This window comes from Pleurodeles waltl, chromosome 9 (assembly GCF_031143425.1).
Source record: "Pleurodeles waltl isolate 20211129_DDA chromosome 9, aPleWal1.hap1.20221129, whole genome shotgun sequence".
Lineage (NCBI taxonomy): Eukaryota > Metazoa > Chordata > Amphibia > Caudata > Salamandridae > Pleurodeles > Pleurodeles waltl.
Genome location: NC_090448.1, coordinates 1,187,517,134 through 1,187,541,219, shown reverse-complemented (window position 1 = coordinate 1,187,541,219; position 24,086 = coordinate 1,187,517,134). Strand labels below are relative to the sequence as shown.

The 24,086-nt window shown below is 53.2% G+C and overlaps 1 protein-coding gene across 3 annotated transcripts in view; it reads right to left on the bottom strand.

The window, feature by feature from the left end:
* The window catches only part of MIPOL1 (mirror-image polydactyly 1), an 845,661-nt gene that overhangs the window by 469,567 nt on the left and 352,008 nt on the right, over positions 1-24,086 (bottom strand). For all 3 annotated transcript variants that reach the window (XM_069209145.1, XM_069209144.1, XM_069209146.1), the window contains 3 exons: positions 13,948-14,164; positions 11,570-11,693; positions 6,142-6,247 (listed from right to left, as the gene is read on the bottom strand). In XM_069209145.1, the coding sequence (XP_069065246.1) occupies positions 6,142-6,247; positions 11,570-11,693; positions 13,948-14,164 (447 nt within the window). The remainder of the gene's footprint in view (positions 1-6,141; positions 6,248-11,569; positions 11,694-13,947; positions 14,165-24,086) is intronic.

The following is a 24,086-nucleotide window of genomic DNA, read 5'->3' as shown; positions in this document are numbered from 1 at the left end:
TACTCTGGCACTGTGATGGAGTGTGCGGACACACCGGCCTCCTTCTCTGTACTCTGGCACTGTGATGGAGTGAGCGGACACACCTGCCTCCTTCTCTGTACTCTGGCACTGTGATGGAGTGTGTGGACACACCGGCCTCCTTCTCTGTACTCTGGCACTGTGATGGAGTGTGTGGACACACCGGCCTCCTTCTCCTTACTCTGCAACTGTGATGGAGTGTGCGGACACACCGGCCTCCTTCTCCTTACTCTGGCACTGTGATGCAGTGTGCGGACACACCGGCCTCCTTCTCCGTACTCTGGCACTGTGATGGAGTGTGCGGACACACCGGCCTCCTTCTCTGTACTCTGGCACTGTGATGGAGTGAGCGGACACACCTGCCTCCTTCTCCTTACTCTGGCACTGTGATGGAGTGAGCGGACACACCGGCCTCCCTCTCTGTACTCTGGCACTGTAATGGAATGTGCCGACACACCGGCCTCCTTCTCCGTACTCTGGCACTGTGATGGAGTGTGTGGACACACCTGCCTCCTTCTCTGTACTCTGGCACTGTGATGGAGTGTGCGGACACACCTGCCTCCTTCTCCTTACTCTGGCACTGTGATGGAGTGTGCGGACACACCGGCCTCCTTATCTGTACTCTGGCACGGTGATGGAGTGTGTGGACACACCTGCCTCCTTCTCTGTACTCTGGCACTGTGATGGACTGAGCGGACACACCTGCCTCCTTATCTGTACTCTGGCACGGTGATGGAGTGTGTGGACACACCTGCCTCCTTCTTCTTACTCTGGCACTGTGATGGAGTGAGCGGACACACCTGCCTCCTTCTCCTTACTCTGGCACTGTGATGGAGTGAGCGGACACACCGGCCTCCCTCTCTGTACTCTGGCACTGTGATGGAGTGAGCGGACACACCTGCCTCCTTCTCTGTACTCTGGCACTGTGATGGAGTGTGCGGACACACCGTCCTCCTTCTCCTTACTCTGGCACTGTGATGGAGTGTGCGGACACACCTGCCTCCTTCTCCTTACTCTGCAACTGTGATGGAGTGTGCGGACACACCGGCCTCCCTCTCTGTACTCTGGCACTGTGATGGAATGTGCGGACACACCGGCCTCCTTCTCCGTACTCTGGCACTGTGATGGAGTGTGCGGACACACCGGCCTCCTTCTCTGTACTCTGGCACTGTGATGGAGTGTGTGGACACACCGGCCTCCTTCTCTGTACTCTGGCACTGTGATGGAGTGTGTGGACACACCGGCCTCCCTCTCTGTACTCCGGCACTGTGATGGAGTGTGCGGACATACCTGCCTCCTCCTCCTTACTCTGGCACTGTGATGGAGTGTGCGGACACACCGGCCTCCTTCTCTGTACTCTGGCACTGTGATGGAGTGTGTGGACACACCTGCCTCCTCCTCCTTACTCTGGCACTGTGATGGAGTGTGCGGACACACCGGCCTCCTTCTCTGTACTCTGGCACTGTGATGGAGTGTGTGGACACACCTGCCTCCTCCTCCTTACTCTGGCACTGTGATGGAGTGGACGCCTTGACGATCTGTGCAGTATCCATCACTGAGGTGGACGTCTGGCATATCTGTGCAGTATTCCATCTCTGAGGTGGGCGCCTGGCCCACCTGTGCAGTATTCCATCACCGAGGTGGGTGCACTGCCTACCTGTGCAGTATTCCATCACTGAGGTGGACGTCTGGCATATCTGTGCAGTATTCCATCACTGAGGTGGGTGCGCGGCCTACCTGTGCAGTATTCCATCACTGAGGTGGGCGCCTGGCCCACCTGTACAGTATTCCATCACTGAGGTGGGCGCCTGGCCCACCTGTGCAGTATTCCATCACTGAGGTGGGCGCCTGGCCCACCTGTACAGTATTCCATCTCTGAGGTGGGCGCCTGGCCCACCTGTACAGTATTCCATCTCTGAGGTGGGCGCCTGGCCCACCTGTGCAGTATTCCATCACTGAGGTGGACGTCTGGCATATCTGTGCAGTATTTCATCACTGAGTTGGGTGCACTACATACCTGTGCAGTATTCCATCTCTGAGGTGGGCGCCTGGCCCACCTGTGCAGTATTCCATCACTGAGGTGGACGTCTGGCATATCTGTGCAGTATTTCATCACTGAGGTGGGTGCACTGCCTACCTGTGCAGTATTCCATCACTGAGGTGGGCGCCTGACCCACCTGTGCAGTATTCCATCACTGAGGTGGGTGCGCGGCCCACCTGTGCAGTATTACATCACTGAGGTGGGTGCCTGGCCCACCTGTGCAGTATTCCATCTCTGAGGTGGGCGCCTGGCCCACCTGTGCAGTATTCCATCTCTGAGGTGGGCGCCTGGCCCACCTGTACAGTATTCCATCACTGAGGTGGGCGCCTGGCACACCTGTGCAGTATTCCATCACTGAGGTGGGCGCCTGGCCCACCTGTGCAGTATTCCATCACTGAGGTGGGTGCCTGCCCACCTGTGCAGTATTCCATCACTGAGGTGGGCGTCTGGCCCATCTCTGAGGTGGGCGCCTGGCCCACCTGTGCAGCATTCCATCACTGAGGTGGGCCCCTGGCCCACCTGTACAGTATTCCATCTCTGTGGTGGGCGCCTGGCCCACCTGTACAGTATTCCATCTCTTAGGTGGGCGCCTGGCCCACCTGTGCAGTATTCCACCACTGAGGTGGACGTCTGGCATATCTGTGCAGTATTTCATCACTGAGGTGGGTGCACTGCCTACCTGTGCAGTATTCCATCACTGAGGTGGGCGCCTGGCCCACCTGTGCAGTATTCCATCACTGAGGTGGGCACCTGGCCTACCTGTGCAGTATTTCATCACGGTGGACGCCTGCCATATCCTTTTAGTATTCTATCACTGAGATGGGCGCCTTTTGCATCTGCGCAGTATTCCATCACTGAGGTGAGCGAGCCTTACATTATTGGAAGGGAAGTCCAGATGCTGGATTCCTTCCCCAAAACTGTGCTCAGTGTAGGACAGTAAGATCTTTGACATGTTTGCCCCCACTTTTTGTCAGTGTGTTCTGACTGTAGTACACTGGGACCCTGCTAACAAGGACCCCAGTGTCGGTGTTCTCTCCCCTAGACGTGGTTGGTAAGGATTTCTTACACCCCACATTGGCTACTGATATACCTCTTTAAGTCCCTGGCATATGGTACTTGGGTACCCAGGGCAAAGTTACACCAGGGTCCCCCATGGGCTGCAGAATGTACTATACTACCTATGAGGGCCCATCCAAACTGTGTCTACAAGATTGCCCCTGCAGTCTGTGTGAAACGGTGCACGCACCATTCACCTCGGATAAAAGGTTTACCTTATATCACAGTCACTGCACTTTGACCCTAAAAGTCACCCCTAATGAAGACTCTTCAGCCCAAGGGCAGGAGCACAGTTAAAAGTGTGACGGTACCCCTGCATGAGCAAAGATAACCTCACAACCCACAGATTCCATTTGCTGGGCTTTGCAAGTTTGGGGAAACCATTTAAAGGTGTGTAGTAGACACTGGTCATTACGAGATGTTCAACTACGTAATAGTTTCTCGGAACCTGGTCATGTTTGGTATCAAACATGCTGGAATCATGCAACGACTCCGGTTCCAGTGCTAGTTGCATGACACCATGTACTGTGAGGGTTCCTTAGAGGATCCTCCATGTCTGCCTGTTCAGCCTTGCAGGGTCTGCGTGCAGCCAGTGCTGCTGCTGAGCCCGGACACTGTTGTGCCCTCCTGCTGCTGAGCTTAAATTGGGCAGGAGAAGGCAGAACAAAGGATTTCCCTTAGAGTAGAGGTGTAAACCCCTCTCCCTTAGAAACAGGTGTCTCTTGGCTAGGGAGGTGTGCTCCTGAGCGCCACCAGAGTCCTTTGAAGGGCACATTTGGCGCCCTTCTGCTAAGACTAGTTCCATCCAGTGCAGGAGCCCAGAGGCTCCCGCTCTGACGCAGAACACACAAAGGACAGGGGCGTGACAACCACCTTGCCCAGCTCTTCCTTATGGGGGGGGGGGAAGGAGGGAACAGGGAGGGATGGGGGTATGCCCAGAGCTCTGCCAGGAGGCTTCTTGAGTCTTCCATCTTGGGAACAGGATAAGCAGAGGCACCTGAGAGAAGCTGACTGGGCAGTCCAGTTGAGTAGCGTCCCTGACACCCTCGATAGGTGGGTCACCACAAAAGTCGTCCAACCTCCTTCCTGGGTTACAGAAAGGCTCCTCTAAGGGTGGGACCCTAGATTTGTTTTCAAGACTTCTGTAACCTGGATATTGGATTCTGCTGATGCACTTCGCTGGAACAAGTCAAGACTGCACCTGGAAAGAGGGCTCCTACTGCAACTTTGTCCTCGAGCATTGCAAGAACACTGCAACTTCAGTGGCAGTGCATCCTCCAGAGTTACAAGGACTCTGCCTGCACCAAGGACATCCAGAAGGAATCCCTCTTGGAGTGAAGGAGTCACTCCCCTGCAACCGCAGGCACCTTGATGTCTATGACCGGTTTGTGGATCTAATGTCTCACATACTCCTCAAGGCTCTGCAACACAGGCGGTTGATCTGTGGCTCTCTAGAGGTCTTCCCTGTCTTCTTAGAAACTGGGAAGACGGTGGTCCCTCGTTGGAGCTGCTGGGACGGAACACCTGTGCACCACGTCTGTTGCTGTTACCAAGGGTTGCTGGCTCTTCAGCGCGAAGGTCTCCTAGCTCCAAGAAACCGCAGCCTCAAGCATCACACAGCTCCAAGACCGACATCTTCCCTGCAACCTCTGCCATGTGGGCATCCATCTCCTCTGTGCTGCTGAGGCCTCCCCGCGACTCCCTTTGCTTGCTGCCAGATGCCCGCTTGCACCCCCTGGGCACCTCCTGGTGGTTTGGACTTTGATCCCTCTCTCCACAGGTGCTCCTTGCCCAGAATACACAGCTGGGTTCCACTGACGTGATCCATGGGTCACTGCAGCCGCTGGTCAGCTGAGGTCCCCATTGACTTTAACGAGAGGTTCCAGCACAACTTCACCCCTTTGCACATGGGCTCCCTGGTGTAGGTACTCCACTTCTCTGGGTATCCACGGGTGGGGTCACTCTTCAACCTTCCTTGTTTCAACAGGTTTTCTCAGGGTCCTCTGGGAAGGGTCCATTTCCAACCTTTTCCTAACAGAGACTTACCCAATGTTATCCTACGGGACACCCAACACTAGGTAACACCTCTCTGCACACAGGTTACTTGGGGATCCTGCTTCTTACCTTTGGTATCCTAGTCCTTAGGATTCTTGAGTATCAGTCTTGGTCAGCTGTGACTTTTCTCACCCATTTTTGTAGTATATGGTTTACCCCCCATATGGGCCCATGTTAAAAATCTGAAGTATTTTTGTAAATTGGTCTTGAGTTATTCTTTTGAGTGTGTGTCTTGCTGTATTGATATTATGAGTGAACAAACGCTTTCACTTCTGCAAGATTAGCATTACTGCTTGGTCAAGGTCCCATAAATATTAGAGCATTGGGTGGTCTAGTTTTTACCCCTGTAAACCAGCGTGTGGTTGCCCGGACCCCCTGCACAGTGCGCCTCGCTTTGCACACTACATAGAGAGCCGGCCTCCTACAGTACTGGACAGATATCTTCAACGGGTGTTCTGAGAGGTAGTTTAGACTTGCTTCTGAGACGCTGGTTTTTACCCAAGTGTTGCGGTTTCTGAGTGAGGTCGGAGATGAAGGGAATGCACAAGCATCGCTTTGTACGTGATATAAGCTGTTTTATAAGTGAAGCGAGACTGAAGTGCTGACAAGGGCAGGGCGTTTAGAGCTGGAGTAATTCTTGTTCTTGTCTGGTTTATCAGCCTGGAAAATGTTTAGGGGGAGTTACGTAGGGTACCTGTGTTTCAGTATTCTATGCACAATATCACCAGTGCAGTACAGTGGGTTTCAAATCATGTTTCAGCTTTAAGGGTCAGTTATCACGGACCTGCTTCAGGTGCAGTTGATGCTGTGGTGATTACGTGGCAGTAGGCCACCCGCTGCAGTGCTTCCCAATAGGATAGGATCCTGCCCACTCTATGGTATGGCCTGCCTTGTAGCAGTGTGACGATGCCACCCTCCACCTCACGACTCAAGTCTGCACCCTGTGGACCCATGAGCTGGAGACATCTTACCTGCTGTGCGCTCTGCCATGCCCGCCTCGGAGGCCGTCTCCTGCAGCTCCAGCTCCAGCTTCAGGGACTGTAGCTCCAGGTCCCGCTCGGACAGGGCTTCACGGAGCTGTGGGAGAGAAGATCCCTTAGGTGACAGAGGCCTGGAGTGAGCACTCAGTGAGCCTAGGAAGACTGCACACTACACAGCAAGAACATGCACCATTCACCTACTGTACACACATCTGTCACCAGCAGATCTCTTAGCAGCCCAGTAGCCCTAATTGTGTCGGCTTTCACATGTAGGCACCCTTCATCCCCGGATGCTGCACCCATAACAGGAGCACTGTTACCAGGGCAGGAGCACTGTACCCAGGACATGGGCACTGCACCCAGCACAGGGGCACTGCACCCAGCACAGGGGCACTGCACCCATGACAGGAGCACTCTTACCAGGGCAGGAGCACTGTTACCAGGGCAGGGGCACTGCACCCAGGACAGGAGCACTGTTACCAGGGCAGGAGCACTGTTTCCAGGGCAGGAGCACTGTTTCCAGGGCAGGAGCACTGTTTCCAGGGCAGGCGCACTGTTTCCAGGGCAGGCGCACTGTACCCAGCACAGGGGCACTGCACCCAGGACAGGGGCACTGCACCCAGGACAGGGGCACTGTAACCAGGACAGGAGCACTGCACCCAGCACAGGGGCACTGCACACGGACACTGCACCCTTGACAGGAGCACTGTTACCAGGACAGGAGCACTGTACCCAGCACAGGGACACTGTACCCAACAAAGGGGCACTGCACCCAGCACAGGGGCACTGCACCCAGCACAGGGGCACTGCACCCAGCACAGGGGCACTGCACCCAGCACAGGGGCACTGCACCCAGGGCAGGAGCACTGTTATCAGGGCAGGAGCACTGTACCCAGGACAGGAGCACTGTACCCAGCACAAGGGCACTGCACCCAGGACAGGGGCACTGTAACCAGGACAGGAGCACTGTAACCAGGACAGGAGCACTGTACCCAGCACAGGGGCACTGCACACGGACACTGCACCCTTGACAGGAGCACTGTTACCAGGACAGGAGCACTGTACCCAGCACAGGGACACTGTACCCAGCACAGGGGCACTGCACCCAGCAAAGGGACACTGCACCCAGCAAAGGGACACTGCACCCAGCAAAGGGACACTGCACCCAGCACACAGGCACTGCACCCAGGACAGGGGCACTGTAACCAGGACAGGAGCAGTATACCAGAGAGAGGAGCACTGTGACCAAGACAGGATCACTGTACCAGTGAGAGGAGCATTGCACCCACAAGAGGAGCACTGTACCCGGGACAGGAGCACGGTAGCAGTGAGAGGAGCACTGCACCCACAAGAGGAGCACTGTACCCAGGCAAGGAGCAATGTAACCAGGACAGGAGCCCTGTAGCAGTGAGAGGAGCACTGCACCCACAAAAGAAGCACTGTACTCAGGACAGGAGCAGTATACCAGTGAGAGGAGCACTGCACCCAGGCCAGGAGTACTGTACCCGGGACAGGGGCACTGCAACCAGGACAGGAGTACCGTACCCGTGACTGGAGTAGTATACAAATGAGAAGAGCACTGCAACCAGGCCAGCAACACTGTAACCAGGACAGGAGCACTGCAACCAGGACAGGAGCACTGCAACCAGGACAGGAGCCCTGCAGCAGTGAGAGGAGCACTGCACTCACAAGAGAAGCACTGTACCCAGGACAGGAGCAGTATACCAGTGAGAGGAGCACTGCACCCAGGCCAGGAGTACTGTACCCAGGACAGAGGCACTGCAACCAGGACAGGAGTACCGTACCCGTGACTGGAGTAGTATACAAATGAGAAGAGCACTGCAACCAGGCCAGGAGCACTGTAGCCAGGACAGGAGCACTGCAACAGGACAGGAGCACTGCAACCAGGACAGGAGCACTGCAACCAGGACAGGAGCACTGCAACCAGGACAGGAGCACTGCAGCAGTGAGAGGAGCTCTGCGCCCATGACAGGAGCACTGTACCCATGACCAGAGCACTGCACCCATGACAGGAGCACTGTACTTGTGAGATGAGCACTGTACCCAGCACAGGAGCAGTATACCAGTGAGAGGAGCACTGTAACCAGGACAGGAGCACTGTAGCAGTAAGAGGAGCATTGCACCCAGTACAGGAGCACTGTACCCAGCACAGGAGCAATATACCAGTTAGAGGAGTACTGCATCCATGACAGGAGCACTGTAACCAGAAAAGAAGCACTTTAACCAGGACAGGAGCACTGTAGCAGTGAGAGGAGCACTGCAACTACAAGAGGTGCACTGTACTCATGACAGAAGCACTGCACCAGCGAGAGGAGCATTGCATCCAGGACAGCAGCACTGTAACCAGGACAGGAGCAGTATACCAGTGAGAGGAGCACTGTACCAGTGACAGGAGCACTGTAACCAAAGGAAGGAGCACTGTAACCAGGGCAGGAGCACTGTAGCAGTGAGAGGAGCAGTATACCAGTGAGAGGAGCACTGCACCCACGTCAGGAATACTGTACCCAGGACAGGAGCACTTTTACCAGGACAGGAGCACTATACCACTGAGAGGAGCACTGTACCCAGGACAGGAGAACTGTAGCAGTGAGGGGAGCAGTATACCAGTGAGAGGATCAGTATACCAGTGACAGGAGCACTGCACATGTGACAGGAGTGTGACAGGAGCAGTATACCAGTGAGAGGAGCACTGTAACCAGCACAGGAGCAGTATACCAATGCAAGGAGTACTGTAACCAGGACAGCAGCACTGCACCCAGGACAAGAGCACTGTACCCAGGACAAGAGCAGTATACCACTGAGAGGACCACTGTATCCAGCACAGGAGCACTGTACCCAGGAGAGGAGCAGCATGTCTGTGAGAGGAGCACTGCACCCAGGACAGGAGCACTGTACTCAGAACAGGAGCACTGTACCCAGCACAGGAGCACTGTAAACAGGACAGGGGCACTGTAACAAGGATAGCAGCACTGCACCCAGCACAGGAGCAGTATAACAGTGAGAGGAACACTGCACTCAGGACAGGAGCACTATAAACAGGACAGGAGCATTTGACCCAGCACAGAAGCGCTACACCCAGGATAGGAGCAGTATAACAATGAGAGGAGCACTGTACCAGTGAGAGGAGCACTGTACCCAGCACAGGAGCAGTATACCAGTGAGAGGAGCACTGCACACAGGACAGGAGCACTACGGCATTGGCAGGAGCACTGCACCCAGGATAGGAGCACTGCACCTGTGACAGGAGCCCTGTACTCAGGACAGCAGCACTGTAGAAGTGAGAGGAGCACTGTAGCCAGGACAGGAGCACTAATGCAGTGAGAGGAGCACTACACCCACAAAAGGAGCACTGTACTCAGGACAGGAGCACTGTACCCAGGACTGGAGCATTGTGACCAGTACAGGAGCACAATAGCAGTCAGAGGAGCAGTATACCAGCGAGAGGATCAGTGTACCAGTGACAGGAGCACTGCACCCATGACAGGTGTACTGTACACGTGACAGGAGCAGTATACCAGTGAGAGGAGCACTGTACCCAGCACAGGAGCAGCATACCAGTGAGAGGAGCACTGTAAAAACTAGTGAGAGGAGTAGTTTATCAGTGAGAGGAGCACTGCACCCAGGACAGGAGCACTGCACCCAGAACAGCAACACTGTAGCAGTGGAAGGAGCAGTGGGCCAGTGAGAGGAGCACTGCACCAAGGCCAGGATTACTGTACCCAGGACAGGAGCAGTGTAACCAGGACAGGAGTAGTGTAACCAGTGCAGGAGCACTGTAACCAGGATAGGAGCACTGTACCCAGGACAGGAGCAGTATACAAGTAAGAGGAGCACTGTACCCAGGACAGGACCCTGCACCCAAAACAGAAACACTGTAGCAGTGGAAGGAGCAGTGGACCAGTGAGAGAAGCACTGCACCCAGGCCAGGAGTACTGTACCCAGGACAGGAGCACTGTACTCAGGACAGGAGCAGTGTAACTAGGATAGGAGCACTGTAACCAGGAAAGGAGCACTGTAATCAGGACAGGATCACTGTACCCAGGCCAGGAGCAGTATACCAGTGAGAGGAGCACTGCACCAAGGACAGGATCACTGTAACCAGGACAGGAGTAGGATACCAGTGAGAGGATCACTGCACACAGAAGAGGAGCACTGTAACCAGGACAGGAGCACTGTAGCAATAAGAGGAGCATTTGACCCAGTACAGGAGCACTGTACCCAGCACAGAGGCAGTATACCAGTGAGAGGAGCACTGCATCCATGACATGAGCACTGCAAAAAGGACAGGAGCACTTTAACCAGGACAGAAGCACTATAACCAGGACAGAAGCACTGTAACCAGGACAGAAGCACTGTAACCAGGACAGGAGCACTATAACTAGGACAGGAGCACTGTAGCAGTGGGAGGAGCACTGCAACCACAAGAGAAGAACTGTACAGAGGACAGGAACACTTCACCAGTGAGAGGAGCCTTGCATCCAGGACAGAAGCACTGTAACCAGGACAGAAGCACTGCACCCAGGGCAGGAGCAGTATACCAGTGAAAGCAGCACTGTACCAGTGACAGTAGCACTGTAACCAGGACAGGAGCACTGTAACCAGGACAGAAGCAGTATACCAGTGAGAGGAGCACTGTACTCAGCAAAGGAGCACTGTACCCAGGAAAGGAGCAGTATACCAGTGAGAGGAGCACTGAAACCAGGACAGGAGCACTGAAACCAGGACAGGAGCACTGCAACCAGGATAGGAGCATGGTAGCAGTGAGAGAAGCACTGCACCAGTGAAAGGAACACAATACCCATAACAGGAGCATTGCACTAGTGACAGGAGCAGTGTACCCAGCACAGGAGCAGCATAACAGTGAGGGGAGCACTGTAACCGGGACAGGAGCACTGCACCCGGGACAGCAGCACTGTAGCAGTGAGGAGAGCCACTTCACCCACAACAGGAGCCCTGTAACAAGTAGAGGAGCAGTGTACCAGGGAGAGGAGCACTGCACCCAGGACAGGAGCACTGTTACTAGGACAGGAACACTGTAGCAGTGAGAGGAGCGGTGGACCCAGTACAGAAGCACTGTACCCAGGACAGGAGCAGTATACCAGTGAGAGGAGCACTGCACCCAGGACAGGAGCACTGTAACAAGGACAGGAGTAGTATACCAGTGAGAGGAGCACGGCACCCAGGACAGGAGCGCTGTAACAAGGACAGGAGCAGTATACCAGTGAGAGGAGCACTGCACTCAGGCCAGGAGAATTGTTCCCAGGACAGGAGCACTGTAGCAGTGAGAGGAGCAGTATACCAGTGAGAGGAGCACTGCATCCAGGACAGGAGCACTGTAGCAGTGATACGAACACTGTACCAGGGACAGGAGCACCGTACCCCATGAGCCTCACAGTACCTTTGTATTACTGGTGCGCAGGATGTCCAGTTCCTTTAGGAGCAGGGAGACATCAACAGCCTTCGCCTGGCCGACAACAGACGCAGGACTCTCACCCAAGCGTGTTTTTGGCCTCTCCGTAGCACTGGGAAAAAAGAAAGAGAAAGACTCATAATTCTGGAGAATCCTGTCCTGCATTGAGAGGGCACACCTGCCCTGGGACTGCACACCTGCCCTGCACTGAGACCGCACACCTGTCTTTAGACCACATACCTGCCCTGCACTGAGACCACACACCCGTCCTGAGAACACACACCTGCCCGGCACTGGGAGCGCACACCTGTCCTGCACTGAGAGCGCACACCTGTCCTGAGACCACACACCTGTCCTGCACCAAGAAAACACACCTGTCCTGAGACTGCACACCTTCCCTGACACTGCACACCTGTCCTGAGACCACATACCTGTCCTGAGATCACACACCTGTCCTGCACTGAGAGCCCACACCTGTCCTGAGACCACATACCTGTCCTGAGACTGCACATCTGTCCTGCACTGAGAGCGCACACCTGCCCTGGGACTGCACACCTGTCCTGCACTGAGAGTGCACACCTGCCATGGGACTGCACAGCTGTCCTGCAATTAGAGCGCACACCTGCCCTGGGACTGCACACCTCTCCAACTCAGAGCGCACACCTGTCCTGAGACCACAGCTGTCCTGCAATGAGAGCGCACACCTGCCCTGGGACTGCACACCTCTCCAACACTGAGAACGCAAACCTGTCCTGAGACCACTAACCTGTCCTGCACTGAGACCACACACCTGTCCTGCACTGAAAGTGCATACCTGTCCTGCACTGAGATCGCACACCTGCCCAGGAACTGCACACCTGTCCTGCACTGAGAGCGCACACCTGCCCTGGAACTGCACACCCGTCCTGCACTGAAAGCGCACACCTGTCCTACACTGAGAGCGCACACCTGCCCTGGGACTGCACACCTTTCCTGTACTGAGAGCACACACCTGCCCTAGGACTGCACACCTTCCCTGACACCGCACACCTGTCCTGAGACCACATACCTGTCCTGAGATCACACACCTGTCCTGCACTGAGAGCCCACACCTGTCTTGAGACCACATACCTGTCCTGAGACTGCACATCTGTCCTGCACTGAGAGCGCACACCTGCCCTGGGACTGCACACCTCTCCAACACTGAGAGCGCACACCTGTCCTGAGACCACACCTTTCCTGTACTGAGAGCACACACCTGCCCTAGGACTTCACACCTGCACTGAGATCGCACATGTGTCCCGAGACCACACATCTGCCCAGCACTGAGAGCGCACACCTGCCCTGCACCGGAACCGCACACCTGCACTGCACCGGAACCGCACACCTGCACTGCACCAGGACTGCACACCTGCCCAGCACTGAAACCAGATACCTGCCCTGCACTGAGACCGCACACCTGCCTAGTACCCAGACTGCACACGTGTCCTGCACTAAGACAGCACACCTGCCCTGAACAAGGAGTGCACACTGTCTACATTAAGATTGAAATCTACACTGAGACCGCACACTTGTCAAACCTACTATGCACGCCTGCCCAGCACATAAGATCACACACCTGCCCTACAGCACTGAGGTGTCCTCCCTAGAGTCCTGGGCTCCAGTGCTTGCTGGAGTACATATCACACACACCCCCTGCAGCACTGTAGTGTCTTCTCTAGAGTCCTGGGCTCCAGTACTTGCTGGAGTACAGATCACACGCCTGCCCTACAGCACTGAGGTGTCCTCCCTAGAGTCCTGGGCTCCAGTGCTTGCTGGAGTACAGATCACACGCCTGCCCTGCAGCACTGTGGTGTCCTCTATAGAGTCCAGGGCTCCAGTGCTTGCTGGAGTACAGATCACACGCCTGCCCTAGTGCAGATCACACGCCTGCCCTGCAGCACTGTGGTGTCCTCTCTAGAGCCCATTGCTCCAGTACTTGCTGGAGTACAGATCACACACCTGCCCTGCAGCACTGTGGTGTCTTCTCTAGAGTCCTGGGCTCCAGTGCTTGTTGGAGTACAGATCACACGCCTGCCCTGCAGCACTGTGGTGTCCTCTATAGAGTCCAGGGCTCCAGTGCTTGCTGGAGTACAGATCACACACCTGCCCTAGTGCAGATCACACACCTGCTCTACAGCACTGTGGTGTCCTCTCTAGAGTCCTGGTCTCCAATGCTTGCTGGAGTACAGATCACACATCTGCCCTACAGCACTGTGGTGTCTTCTCTAGAGTCCTGGGCTCCAGTGCTTGCTGGAGTACAGATCACACACCTGCTATTCTCCCCGTCCGCACGGGGTTCCCAGGCAGATCTGGGGGTTTAGCTCCTCATTACATTGCATCCTTACCTTGGAGCAGAAGCATTTCCTGGTGTCATTGCTGTGTTTTCAGTCTGGGAACTCACTGCGTAGACGCTTCGTGGGTTGGGGACAGGTGCCTGTGGCACCTTGGAAGCATCTGGCGATGGCAGGATCATGAGCCCCTGGTCCCAGGACTCCTGGAGACCACATTCATGCTGGTGGAGGGCATTCTTAGTCTCTTGTCCCAGGGCATCCGGCTGCCATTCTAAGGTGAGAAGAAAGAGTGCATGGTCTGAAGACATTAACACCAAGGATGCAACAAGAATGAAGGCAGCCGCAAAGTGTGGATACATTAAGGATGCACCAAGACTGAAGACGGCCACAGACTGCAGACAAACCAAGGATGCACAAAGACTGAAGACAGCCACAGAGTACAGACACACAAAGGATGTGCTAAGACTCAAGACAGCCGCAGAGTGAGGACACACCAGGGTGCACCAAGACTCAAGACAGCCTGACGGGGGACACACCAAGGATGCACCAAGACTGAAGACAGCCAGATTGAGGACACCACAAGGATAAACCAAGACTCAAGACAGCCGCAGAGTGTGAACACACCAAGGTGCACCAAGAAAGAAGACAGCCAGAGTGAGGACACAACAAGGACGCACCTAGACTGAAGTCAGCCACAGAGTGTGAACACACCAAGGATGCACCAAGACTGAAGACAGCCAGATTGAGGACACCACAAGGATAAACCAAGATTCAAGACAGCCGCAGAGTGTGAACACACCAAGGTGCACCAAGAAAGAAGACAGCTGGTGTGAGGACACAACAAGGATGCACCAAGACTCAAGACAGCCTGACGGAGGACACAGCAAGGATGCACCAAGACTGAAGACAGCCTGACGGAGGACACAGCAAGGATGCACCAAGACTGAAGCCAGCCTGATGGGGGACACAGCAAGGATGCACCAAGACTGAAGACAGCCTGATGGAGGACACAGCAAGGATGCACCAAGACTGAAGACAGCCTGATGGGGGACACAGCAAGGATGCACCAAGACTGAAGACAGCCTGATGGAGGACACAGCAAGGATGCACCAAGACTGAGGACAGCCTGACGGGGGACACAGCAAGGATGCACTAAGACTGAAGACAGCCAGAGTGTGGCCATACCAAGGATGCAATGCAACAAGTAAGAAGGCAGCTAGAGTGTGGCCACACCAAGACTGAAGACAGCCAGAGTGAGGACACAACAAGGACGCACCAAGACTCAAGACAGCCACAGAGTGTAGACACACCAAGGATGCACCAAGAAAGAAGACAGCCAGAGTGAGGACACAACAATGACGCACCAAGACTCAAGACAGCCACAGAGTGTAGACACACCAAAGATGCACCAAGAAAGAAGACAGCCGCAGAGTGTAGACACAACAAGGATGCACCAAAACTCAAGACAGCCGCACAGTGTGGACACACCCAGGATGCACCAAGAAAGAAGACGGCCAGAGTGAGGACACAACAAGGGTGCACCAAGACTGAAGGCAGCCTGACGGGGGACACAGCAAGGATGCACCAAGACTGAGGACAGCCAGAGTGTGGCCATGCCAAGACTGAAGTCAGCCACAGAGGGTGGACACACCAAGGATACAACAAGAATGTTGAGCGCCACAAAGTGTGAATACACCAAGGATGCACCGAGACTGAATACAACCTAAGGGTGAACAAGTGTGAGAAAGTAGTCTCTTTCTAGCATGGTTACGCCTATTTTTTGCCTGTTTGTCAGTGTGTTTGACTGTGTCACAGGGATCCTGCTAACCAGGACCCCAGTGCTTATGCTCCCTCTCCCCTCAATTTTGTCACTACATACTGGTAACCCAGTATGTCATCCCAAATTGGCATACTGGTCACCCCTTATAAGTCCCTAGTATATGGTAATAAGGTACCCAGGGCATTGGGGTTCCAGGGGATCCCTATGGGCTACAGCATTTCTTTTGCCACCCACAGGGAGGCCCTGCAAAGGCTTCTGCAGGACTGCCATTGCAGCCTGTGTGAAAAGGTGCAAGCACCCTTTCAAGCCATTTACACTGTTCCAGGTCACTTATAAGTCACCCATATACCCGGCCTTCCAACCCTGAAGGCTAGGTGCAAAGTACCTGTGTGTGAGGGCACTCCTGCACTTGCAGAGGTGCCCCCCACGTTGTCCAGCACCATTTCCCCGGACTTTGTGACTTCGGGGACGCCATTTTACACGTGCACTGGACATAGGTCAATACCTATGTCCAGCTTCACAATGGTAACCCCAAATATGGCCATGTAAGGTGTCTAACATCTTGGAATGGTACCTTAATACTGATTCTAGTATTGGTTGTACAATTCCATGCACTCTGGCGGCTCCACCTTGGACCCCCAGTACTGCCATACCAGCCTTCTGAGGTTTTCCAGGCAGCCCCAGCTGCTGCCACCTCACAGACAGGTTTCTGCCCTGCTGTTGCTTGAGAAACTCAAGTCTAGGAAGGCAGAACAAAAGATTTCCTTTGGAGAGGGGTGTTACACCCTCTCCCTTTGGAAATAGGTGTTACAGGCAGGGGAGGGGTAGCCTCCCGGAGCCTCTGGAAATGCTTTGAAGGGCACAGATGATGCCGTCCTTGCATAATCCAGTCTACACCGGTGCAGGAACCCCCAGTCCCTGCTCTGGTGCGAAACCGGCCAAGGAAAGGGGAGTGACCACTCACCTGTCCATCACCACCCCAGAGGTGGTGCCCGGAGATTCTCCAGAGTGTCCCTGGGTTTTGCCATTTTGGATTCCATGGTAGTGGGGCACTATGGAAGCATCTGAGTGGCCAGTGCCAGCAGGTGACATCAGAGCCCTCCCCTGATAGGTGCTTACCTGTGTAGCTAGCCAATCCCCCTCTGAGGGCTATTTAGTGTCTCTCCTCTGGGTGTTTCTTCAGATTCGGATTGCAAGACTCCTGCAGGAATCCTCTGCATCCTTTACGTCACCTTCTACCGACGAAACTGCATCTGGACCCTCCAGAAATTCTACAAACTGCAACAAAGAAGCAAAGATGACTTCTGCAACATTGTATCTTCAGCTCCAGCCAGCAACTGCAACTGTCTCCAGGTCGTGCATCCTCCGAGGACTGCCTGTCTTCAGCCTGCACCAGAAGAATGAAGGAATCTCCCTTGAAGTGAAGGAGTCACTTCCCTGCTTCAGCAGGCACCCCTCTGCAGCGATGACCGGTGTTGTGGGTCCCCTCTCCTGACGAAGTGCGCGAATCCAGCAACACAAGTGGTGGACTGAAGTTGTCCCGACGGATCTAAGGTCCAGCTGTCCAACTTTGGTGGAAGTCAGAGCTTGCCTCCCTATGCAAGACAGTAACCCCACGCACTGCATGTTTGCAGTTGCCAAGGCTTGTGTGTGACCTTCCACGAAGTTCTTTGTGCAGCCCCGGCCCTCAGCACTCCTTCATGCTATGCACAGCTTTCTGAGTGGTTCTCCGGCGGCGTGGGATCCCTTTGTGTAGTGCTGCATGGGTCTCCATTTGCACCTTCCTTGTCTCCGTGCTGTGGGACTCCTGTGCATGCTGCCTGGTATTCTGAGGGCTTTCTGAGTTGTGGAGAGCCCCCTCAGTATTCCCCTCCTGGGTAGAGACCACCAGGTCCCTCCTGGTTCCGGGCACTTACCTTTGGTGTTTTCTCACACTACACCTAGGTGGAAAACCAACTTCCGCATTCCACTGTTTTAGTATATGGTTTGTGTTCCCCCTAGGCCCATTGCTATCTATTGTGATTTTCACTATTTGCACTGTTTTCATACTGTTTTTACAGCTATTACTGCATTTTGGTGTATATACTGTGTCTATTACTTACCTCCTAAGGGAGTATCGTCTAGAAGGTATTTTTGGCATTTGTGTCACCAAAATAAAGTACCTTTATTTTTGTAACACTGAGTATTTTCTTTCATGTGTGTAAGTACTGTGTAACCACAGTGGTATTGCATGAGCTTTGTATATCTCCTAGATAAGCCTTGGCTGCTCAGTTACACCTACCTCTAGACAGCCTGGCTTCTAGACACTGACCACATTTCACTAATAAGGGATAACTGGACCGTGTATGAGGTATAAGTACCTTTGGTACCCACTACAAACCAGACCAGCCTCCTACATTGGTGACAGCGGTGGGATAAGTACTTGCAATTGCCCCTAACGCAGGCACCAAACGCCTGCATCACGGGTCCTCTGGGTCCCCTCTCATCCTGACGAGCGTGATCCCTGGAACACAGGAGCTGGGTCCAAGTGTCTACCACAGTCCAGTGGCCCTTCTGTCCAAAGTTGGTGGCGGTAAGTCCTTGCCTCCCCACGACAGACAGTAATCCTGTGTACTGCGTCATTTGCAGCTGCTCCGGCTTCTGTGCACTTCTCCAAGGATTCCTTTGTGCACAGCCTAGCTTGGGTCCCCAGCACTCTGTCCTGCATTGCCCAACTCGCTGAGTTGGACTCTGACATCGTGGGACCCTCCTTTGTAACTTTGAGTCGACCGCTATCCTCAGATCTTCTAAGTGCCTGCTCAAGTACTTCTGCGGGTGCTACCTGCTTCTGTGGGGGCTCTTTGAGTTGCTGAGCGCCCCCTCTGTCTCCTCCTCCAAGGGGCGATATCCTGGTCCTTCCTGGTCCCCAGCAGCACCCAAAAACCTCAACTGCGACTCTTGCAGCTAGCAAGGCTTGTTTGCGGTAGTTCTGCCTGGAAACACTTCTGCAACCTCCAGCATGCCGTGGGACATCTTCCATCCAAAGGAGAAGTTCCTAGCCCTTTTCGTTGTTGCAGAATCTTCGGCTTCTTCCACCCAGAGGCAGCTCTTTTGCACCTTCATCTGGGGTTTAGTGGGCTCCTGCCCCCCTGGACACTTTAGTGACTCTTGGACTTGGTCCCCTTCCTTTGCAGGTCCTCAGGTCCAGGAATCCGTCTTCAGTGTTTTGCTGGTGCTTGTGGTTCTTGCAGAATCCCCAATCACGACTATTCTGTCTTTCTAGGGTAGTAGGGTAACTTTACTCCTACTTTTCAGGGTCTTCGGGTGGGGCATTTTGGACACCTTTACTGTTTTCTTACAGTCCCAGCGACCCCCTACAATATCCCATAGGCCTGGGGTCCCTTCATGATTCGCATTCCACTTTTGGAGTATATAGTTTGTGTTGCCCTAGGCCTATGTCTACCTATTGCATCCTATTGTGATTCTACATTGTTTGCACTACTTTTCTTACTGTTACTTACCTGTTTTGGGTTTGTGTACATATAATTTGTGCATATTACTTGCCTCCTAGGTGAGGGTATCCTCTGAGATACTTTTGGGATATTGTCACAAAAATAAAGTACCTTTATTTTTAGTAACTCTGAGTACTGTGTTTTCTTATGATATTGTGCTATATGATATAAGTGGTATAGTAGGAGCTTTGCATGTCTCCTAGTTCAGCCTAAGCTGCTTTGCCATAGCTACCTCTAACAGCCTAAGCTGCTAGAAACCCCTCTATTCTACTAATAAGGGATAAATGGACCTGGCACAAGGTGTAAGTACCACAAGGTACCCACTATAAGCCAGGCCAGCCTCCAATATTGGTGGTGCAGCGGTGGGATGAGTACTTGTAACTGCTTTACCACTTTGCCATTTTTTGCTTTTCATAAGAAAATCATATACCAAATAGTTCAGTATATGTACATTGAACCAAAACAGTTTACTCTTCTATTCTAAAACTATTTACTAAGTTTCTGAAAGTTTGAAAAGTTTTTTTTCTCTGTATTTTCAAAAGTTTTAAAACTTTTTCTCTCTCTGTCTTAAACCTTTTTCTATCATGTCTACAGTAGAGGCTACTTCCAAAGTTGTTCAGGCAACTTATGAAAGTTTAAACTATAAGAGTTTGAGGGGTCTCTGCCTGGATAGAGGTTTAGTCATAGGTAAGAATCCAACAAAAGAGTTTCTCTTTAACCTGCTCTTACAGGATGACCAGAACCAGTCTGGCCCATCTCAGGAGAGGGTAGAAAAAGGGGAGGCTTTCCAGGCAGACTCCGAGGAGTTCCCTGAAGATGCTGGGGACGGTTCTTACAAAGTCCTGCCCCCTAGCAGGCCACCTAGTGACACTGGTAGTGTTAGAGGGTCACACATTAGTAGGGCATCTTTCACTCCTAGAGGGCAGGTTACTAGGGTCCAGCCAGTTAGGGACAGGTCGCTCTCTGCCAATTCCCAAATCTCCTCTGTGTCCAAACATTCCCAACCCTCCCACCCTGAGGATAACCTAATGGAAAGGGAACTCAGAAAGCTGAGGTTGGAAGAGACCAGACTGAAGCTTAAACAGCAGCAGCTGGCCTTAGACAGGGAATCCCTAGACATAGAGAGGGAAAGACAGAGATTGGGGTTAGTTCCCCATGGTGGCAGCAGCAGTGTTTCAGATAGTAATCCTGTTAGAGAGCAAGATTCGAGAAATCTGCATAAGATAGTCCCCCCTTACAAGGAGGGGGATGACATTAATAAATGGTTTGCTGCACTCGAGAGGGCCTGTATGGTACAGTTGGTCCTTCAAAGGCAGTGGGCTGCTATCTTGTGGCTATCTTTCACTGGAAAGGGTAGGGATAGGCTCCTTACTGTCAGAGAAAGTGATGCCAATAATTACAAAGTTTTGAAGGATGCACTCTTGGATGGATTTGGCTTAACCACTGAACAGTACAGGATTAAGGGCCTCCGCCCGCCAAGCTACCGCCGCTGAATGACCGCACCGCGGTCAAAAGACCGCGGCGGCCATTTAGACATTTCCTCTGGGCCGGCGGGCGCTCTCCAAAAGAGCGCCCGCCGGCCCAGAGGAAATGCCCCTGCAACGAGGACGCCGGCTCAGAATTGAGCCGGCGGAGTTGCAGGGGTGCGACGGGTGCAGTTTGCACCCGTCGCGTATTTCAGTGTCTGCTTAGCAGACACTGAAATACTTTGCGGGGCCCTCTTACGGGGGCCCCTGCCGTGCCCATGCCATTGGCATGGGCACGGCAGGGGCCCCCAGGGGCCCCGCGGCACCCCCTACCGCCATCCTGTTCCTGGCGGGCGGACTGCCAGGAACAGGATGGCGGTAGGGGGTGTCAGAATCCCCCATGGCGGCGCGGCAAGCTGCGCCGCCATGGGGGATTCAAAGGGCAGCGGTAAACCGGCGGGAGACCGCCGGTTTGCCTCTTCTGACCGCGGCCGAAGCGCCGCGGTCAGAATGCCCTGCGGGGCACCGCCGGCCTGTCGGCGGTGCTCCCGCCGACCCTGGCCCCGGCGGTCTTAGACCGCCGGGGTCAGAATGACCCCCCTAAGTTCAGAGACACCAGAAAGAGTCCTCTCAAGACTGGACGGATTTTGTTGACTGTTCAATGAAGGCCTTGGAGGGGTGGTTACATGGCAGTAAAGTTTCTGACTATGAAAGCCTTTATAATCTGATCTGAGAGAGCATATTCTTAACAATTGTGTGTCTGGTTTGTTACACCAGTACCTGGTAGACTCTGATCTGACCTCTCCCCAAGAACTGGGAAAGAAGGCAGACAAATGGGTCAGAACAAGGGTGAACAGAAAAGTTTATACGGGGGTGACAAGGATGGCAAGAAGAAGGATGGTAAGTCTTCTGAAAAGGGTGGGGACAAAAGTGAACATTCTGTCTTCATCAGGCCCACAAAAATCCTCTGGGGTGGTGGGTCCAAATCCTCTTCAAACAATCAGAAAAAGCCTTGGTGTTATTTATGTAAAGTAAAAGGCCATTGGGCAAGATTCCACTTGTCCAAAGAAAAACACCAAAACCCCCACCACCACAATCCCAACTGCAACCTCTAGTGCTCCTAGTAATAGCAGTGGTGGTGGGAAATCTACTACTAATAGCCAATCCAAAGGTGTAGCTAGGCTCACTATTGGCGGTGTAGGTGGGGTTGGTTTTGTTAGGGAGACCACAGAGGCTGTTTTAGTCTCTGATGGTGGCATAGACTTTGCCACCTTGGTTGCTTGTCCCCTTAATATGGGTAAGTACAAGCAACTACCGCTAATCAATGGTGTTGAGGTTGAGGCCTACAGGGACACAGGAGGCAGTGTAACTATGGTGATAGAAAAACTGGTCCACCCTGAACAACACCTACTTGGTCAGCAGTACCAAGTGACAGACGCTCATAACAATACTCTTAGCCACCCCATGGCTGTTGTGAATCTCAACTGTGGGGGGGTTACTGGTCCAAATAATGTTGTGGTAGCCACTGAATTACCTGTAGATTGCTTACTGGGCAATGATTTGTAAACATCAGCTTGGGCAGAAGTGGAGTTGGAGGCTCATGAAGCAATGCTGGGCATTCCTGGGCATATTTTTGCTTTGACAAGGGCTTAGGCCAAGAAGCAAAAAGGACAGGGAAACTTGGATCCTGGAACAATGGACCAAGTGTTCCCAAAAACTAGGGGTAGAAAGGGTAAATCCCTGCCCACTATCCCTCCCTCTACAGATGATTCCCCTTTTGAGGAAGATGAATCCTCTCCCTGTGCAGAACCTACACCAGAGGAGCTGGCAGCAGACACTGCTGAGCTTTTGGGTGCAGGGGGGCCTGCCAGGGAAGAGCTGAGTGTGGCACAGCAAACCTGTCTCACACTAGAGGGGTTAAGCAGAATGGGGATGTCAGTGATAGCCGTAGGGTGTACTGGGAAGACAACCTCTTGTACACAGAGTCAAGGGACCCTAAACCTGGAGCTGCCAGGAGACTGCCCATTCCCTTGCAGTACAGAGAGTTTCTTCTCACCATGGCACATGACATTCCTTTGGCTGGGCATTTGGGCCAGACGAAAACTTGGGAAAGACTTGTCCCCTTGTTTCACTGGCCTCATATGTCAGAAGACAAAACATAGTTTTGTTGCTCTTGTGTGACCTGCCAAGCCAGTGGCAAGACTGGTGGCACTCCAAAGGCCCCTCTAATTCCACTTCCAGTGGTTGGGGTGCCCTTTGAAAGGGTAGGGGTTAACATAGTTGCCTCCCCTTGACCTACCAACAGCTTCAGGCAATAGATGTATCTTGGTGGTAGTGGACCATGCCACAAGATACCCTGAAGCCATCCCCTTAAGGACCACTACGGCTCCTGCAGTGGCAAAGGCCACCTGGGAATCTTTTCCAGGGTGGGTTTTCATAAGGAAGTGGTGTCAGACAGAGGTAGCAACTTCATGTCTGAAAAAAAGCAATGTGGAAGGAATGTGGTGTAACCTACAAGTTCACCACCCCTTACCATCCACAAACAAATGGTCTGGTTCAGAGGTTTAATAAAGCTCTTAAAGGTATGATAATGGGACTCCCTCAAAAACTCAGAAGGAGATGGGATGTCCTGTTACCTTGCCTCTTTTTTGCTTACAGGGAGGTAACCCAAAAAGGACTGGGCTTCAGCCCCTTTGAACTCCTCTTTGGGCACCCTCTAAGAGGCCCACTTGCTTTTGTGAAGGAGGGTTGGGAACAACCTTTAAAAGCTCCCAAATAGGACATAGTGGACTATGTACTTGGCCTAAGATCCAGAATGGCCGAGTATATGAAAAAGGTCAGTAAAAACCTTCAGGCCAGTCAGAAGCTGCAAAAGCAATGACATGACCAGAAGGCTGTCCTGACTCAGTACCACCCAGGACAGAAGGTGTGGGTATTGGAGCCTGTGGCCCAAAGAGAACTCTAGGACAAATGGAGTGGACCCCATCTAATTGTTGAAAAAAGGGTGAGGTTACCTATTTGGTAGACCTGGGCACTACCAGGAGTACCCTTAGGGTGATTCATGTCAACCGCCTAAAACCCTACTATGACAGGGCTTCTCTCACCCTGCTCATGGCAACAGATGAGGGACAGGAAGAAGAGAGTGACCCTCTCTCTGATCTCTTCTCCACCACTGAAGCTGATGGCTTAGTGGAGGGGGTGGTATTAGCAGATTGTCTTACTGCAGAACAGAAAGACAACTGTTTCAATCTCTTAAGTCAGTTTTCAGACCTCTTTTCACTTGTACCAGGTACAACTTCTTGGTGTGAACATACAATTGATACTGGAGACAGTCTGCCTGTCAAAAGTAAGATTTATAGGCAGCCCGACCATGCCAGGGACTGCATTAAACAAGAGGTGCAGAAAATGTTGGACTTAGGGGTGATTGAGCCATCTGAAAGCCCATGGGCTAGCCCA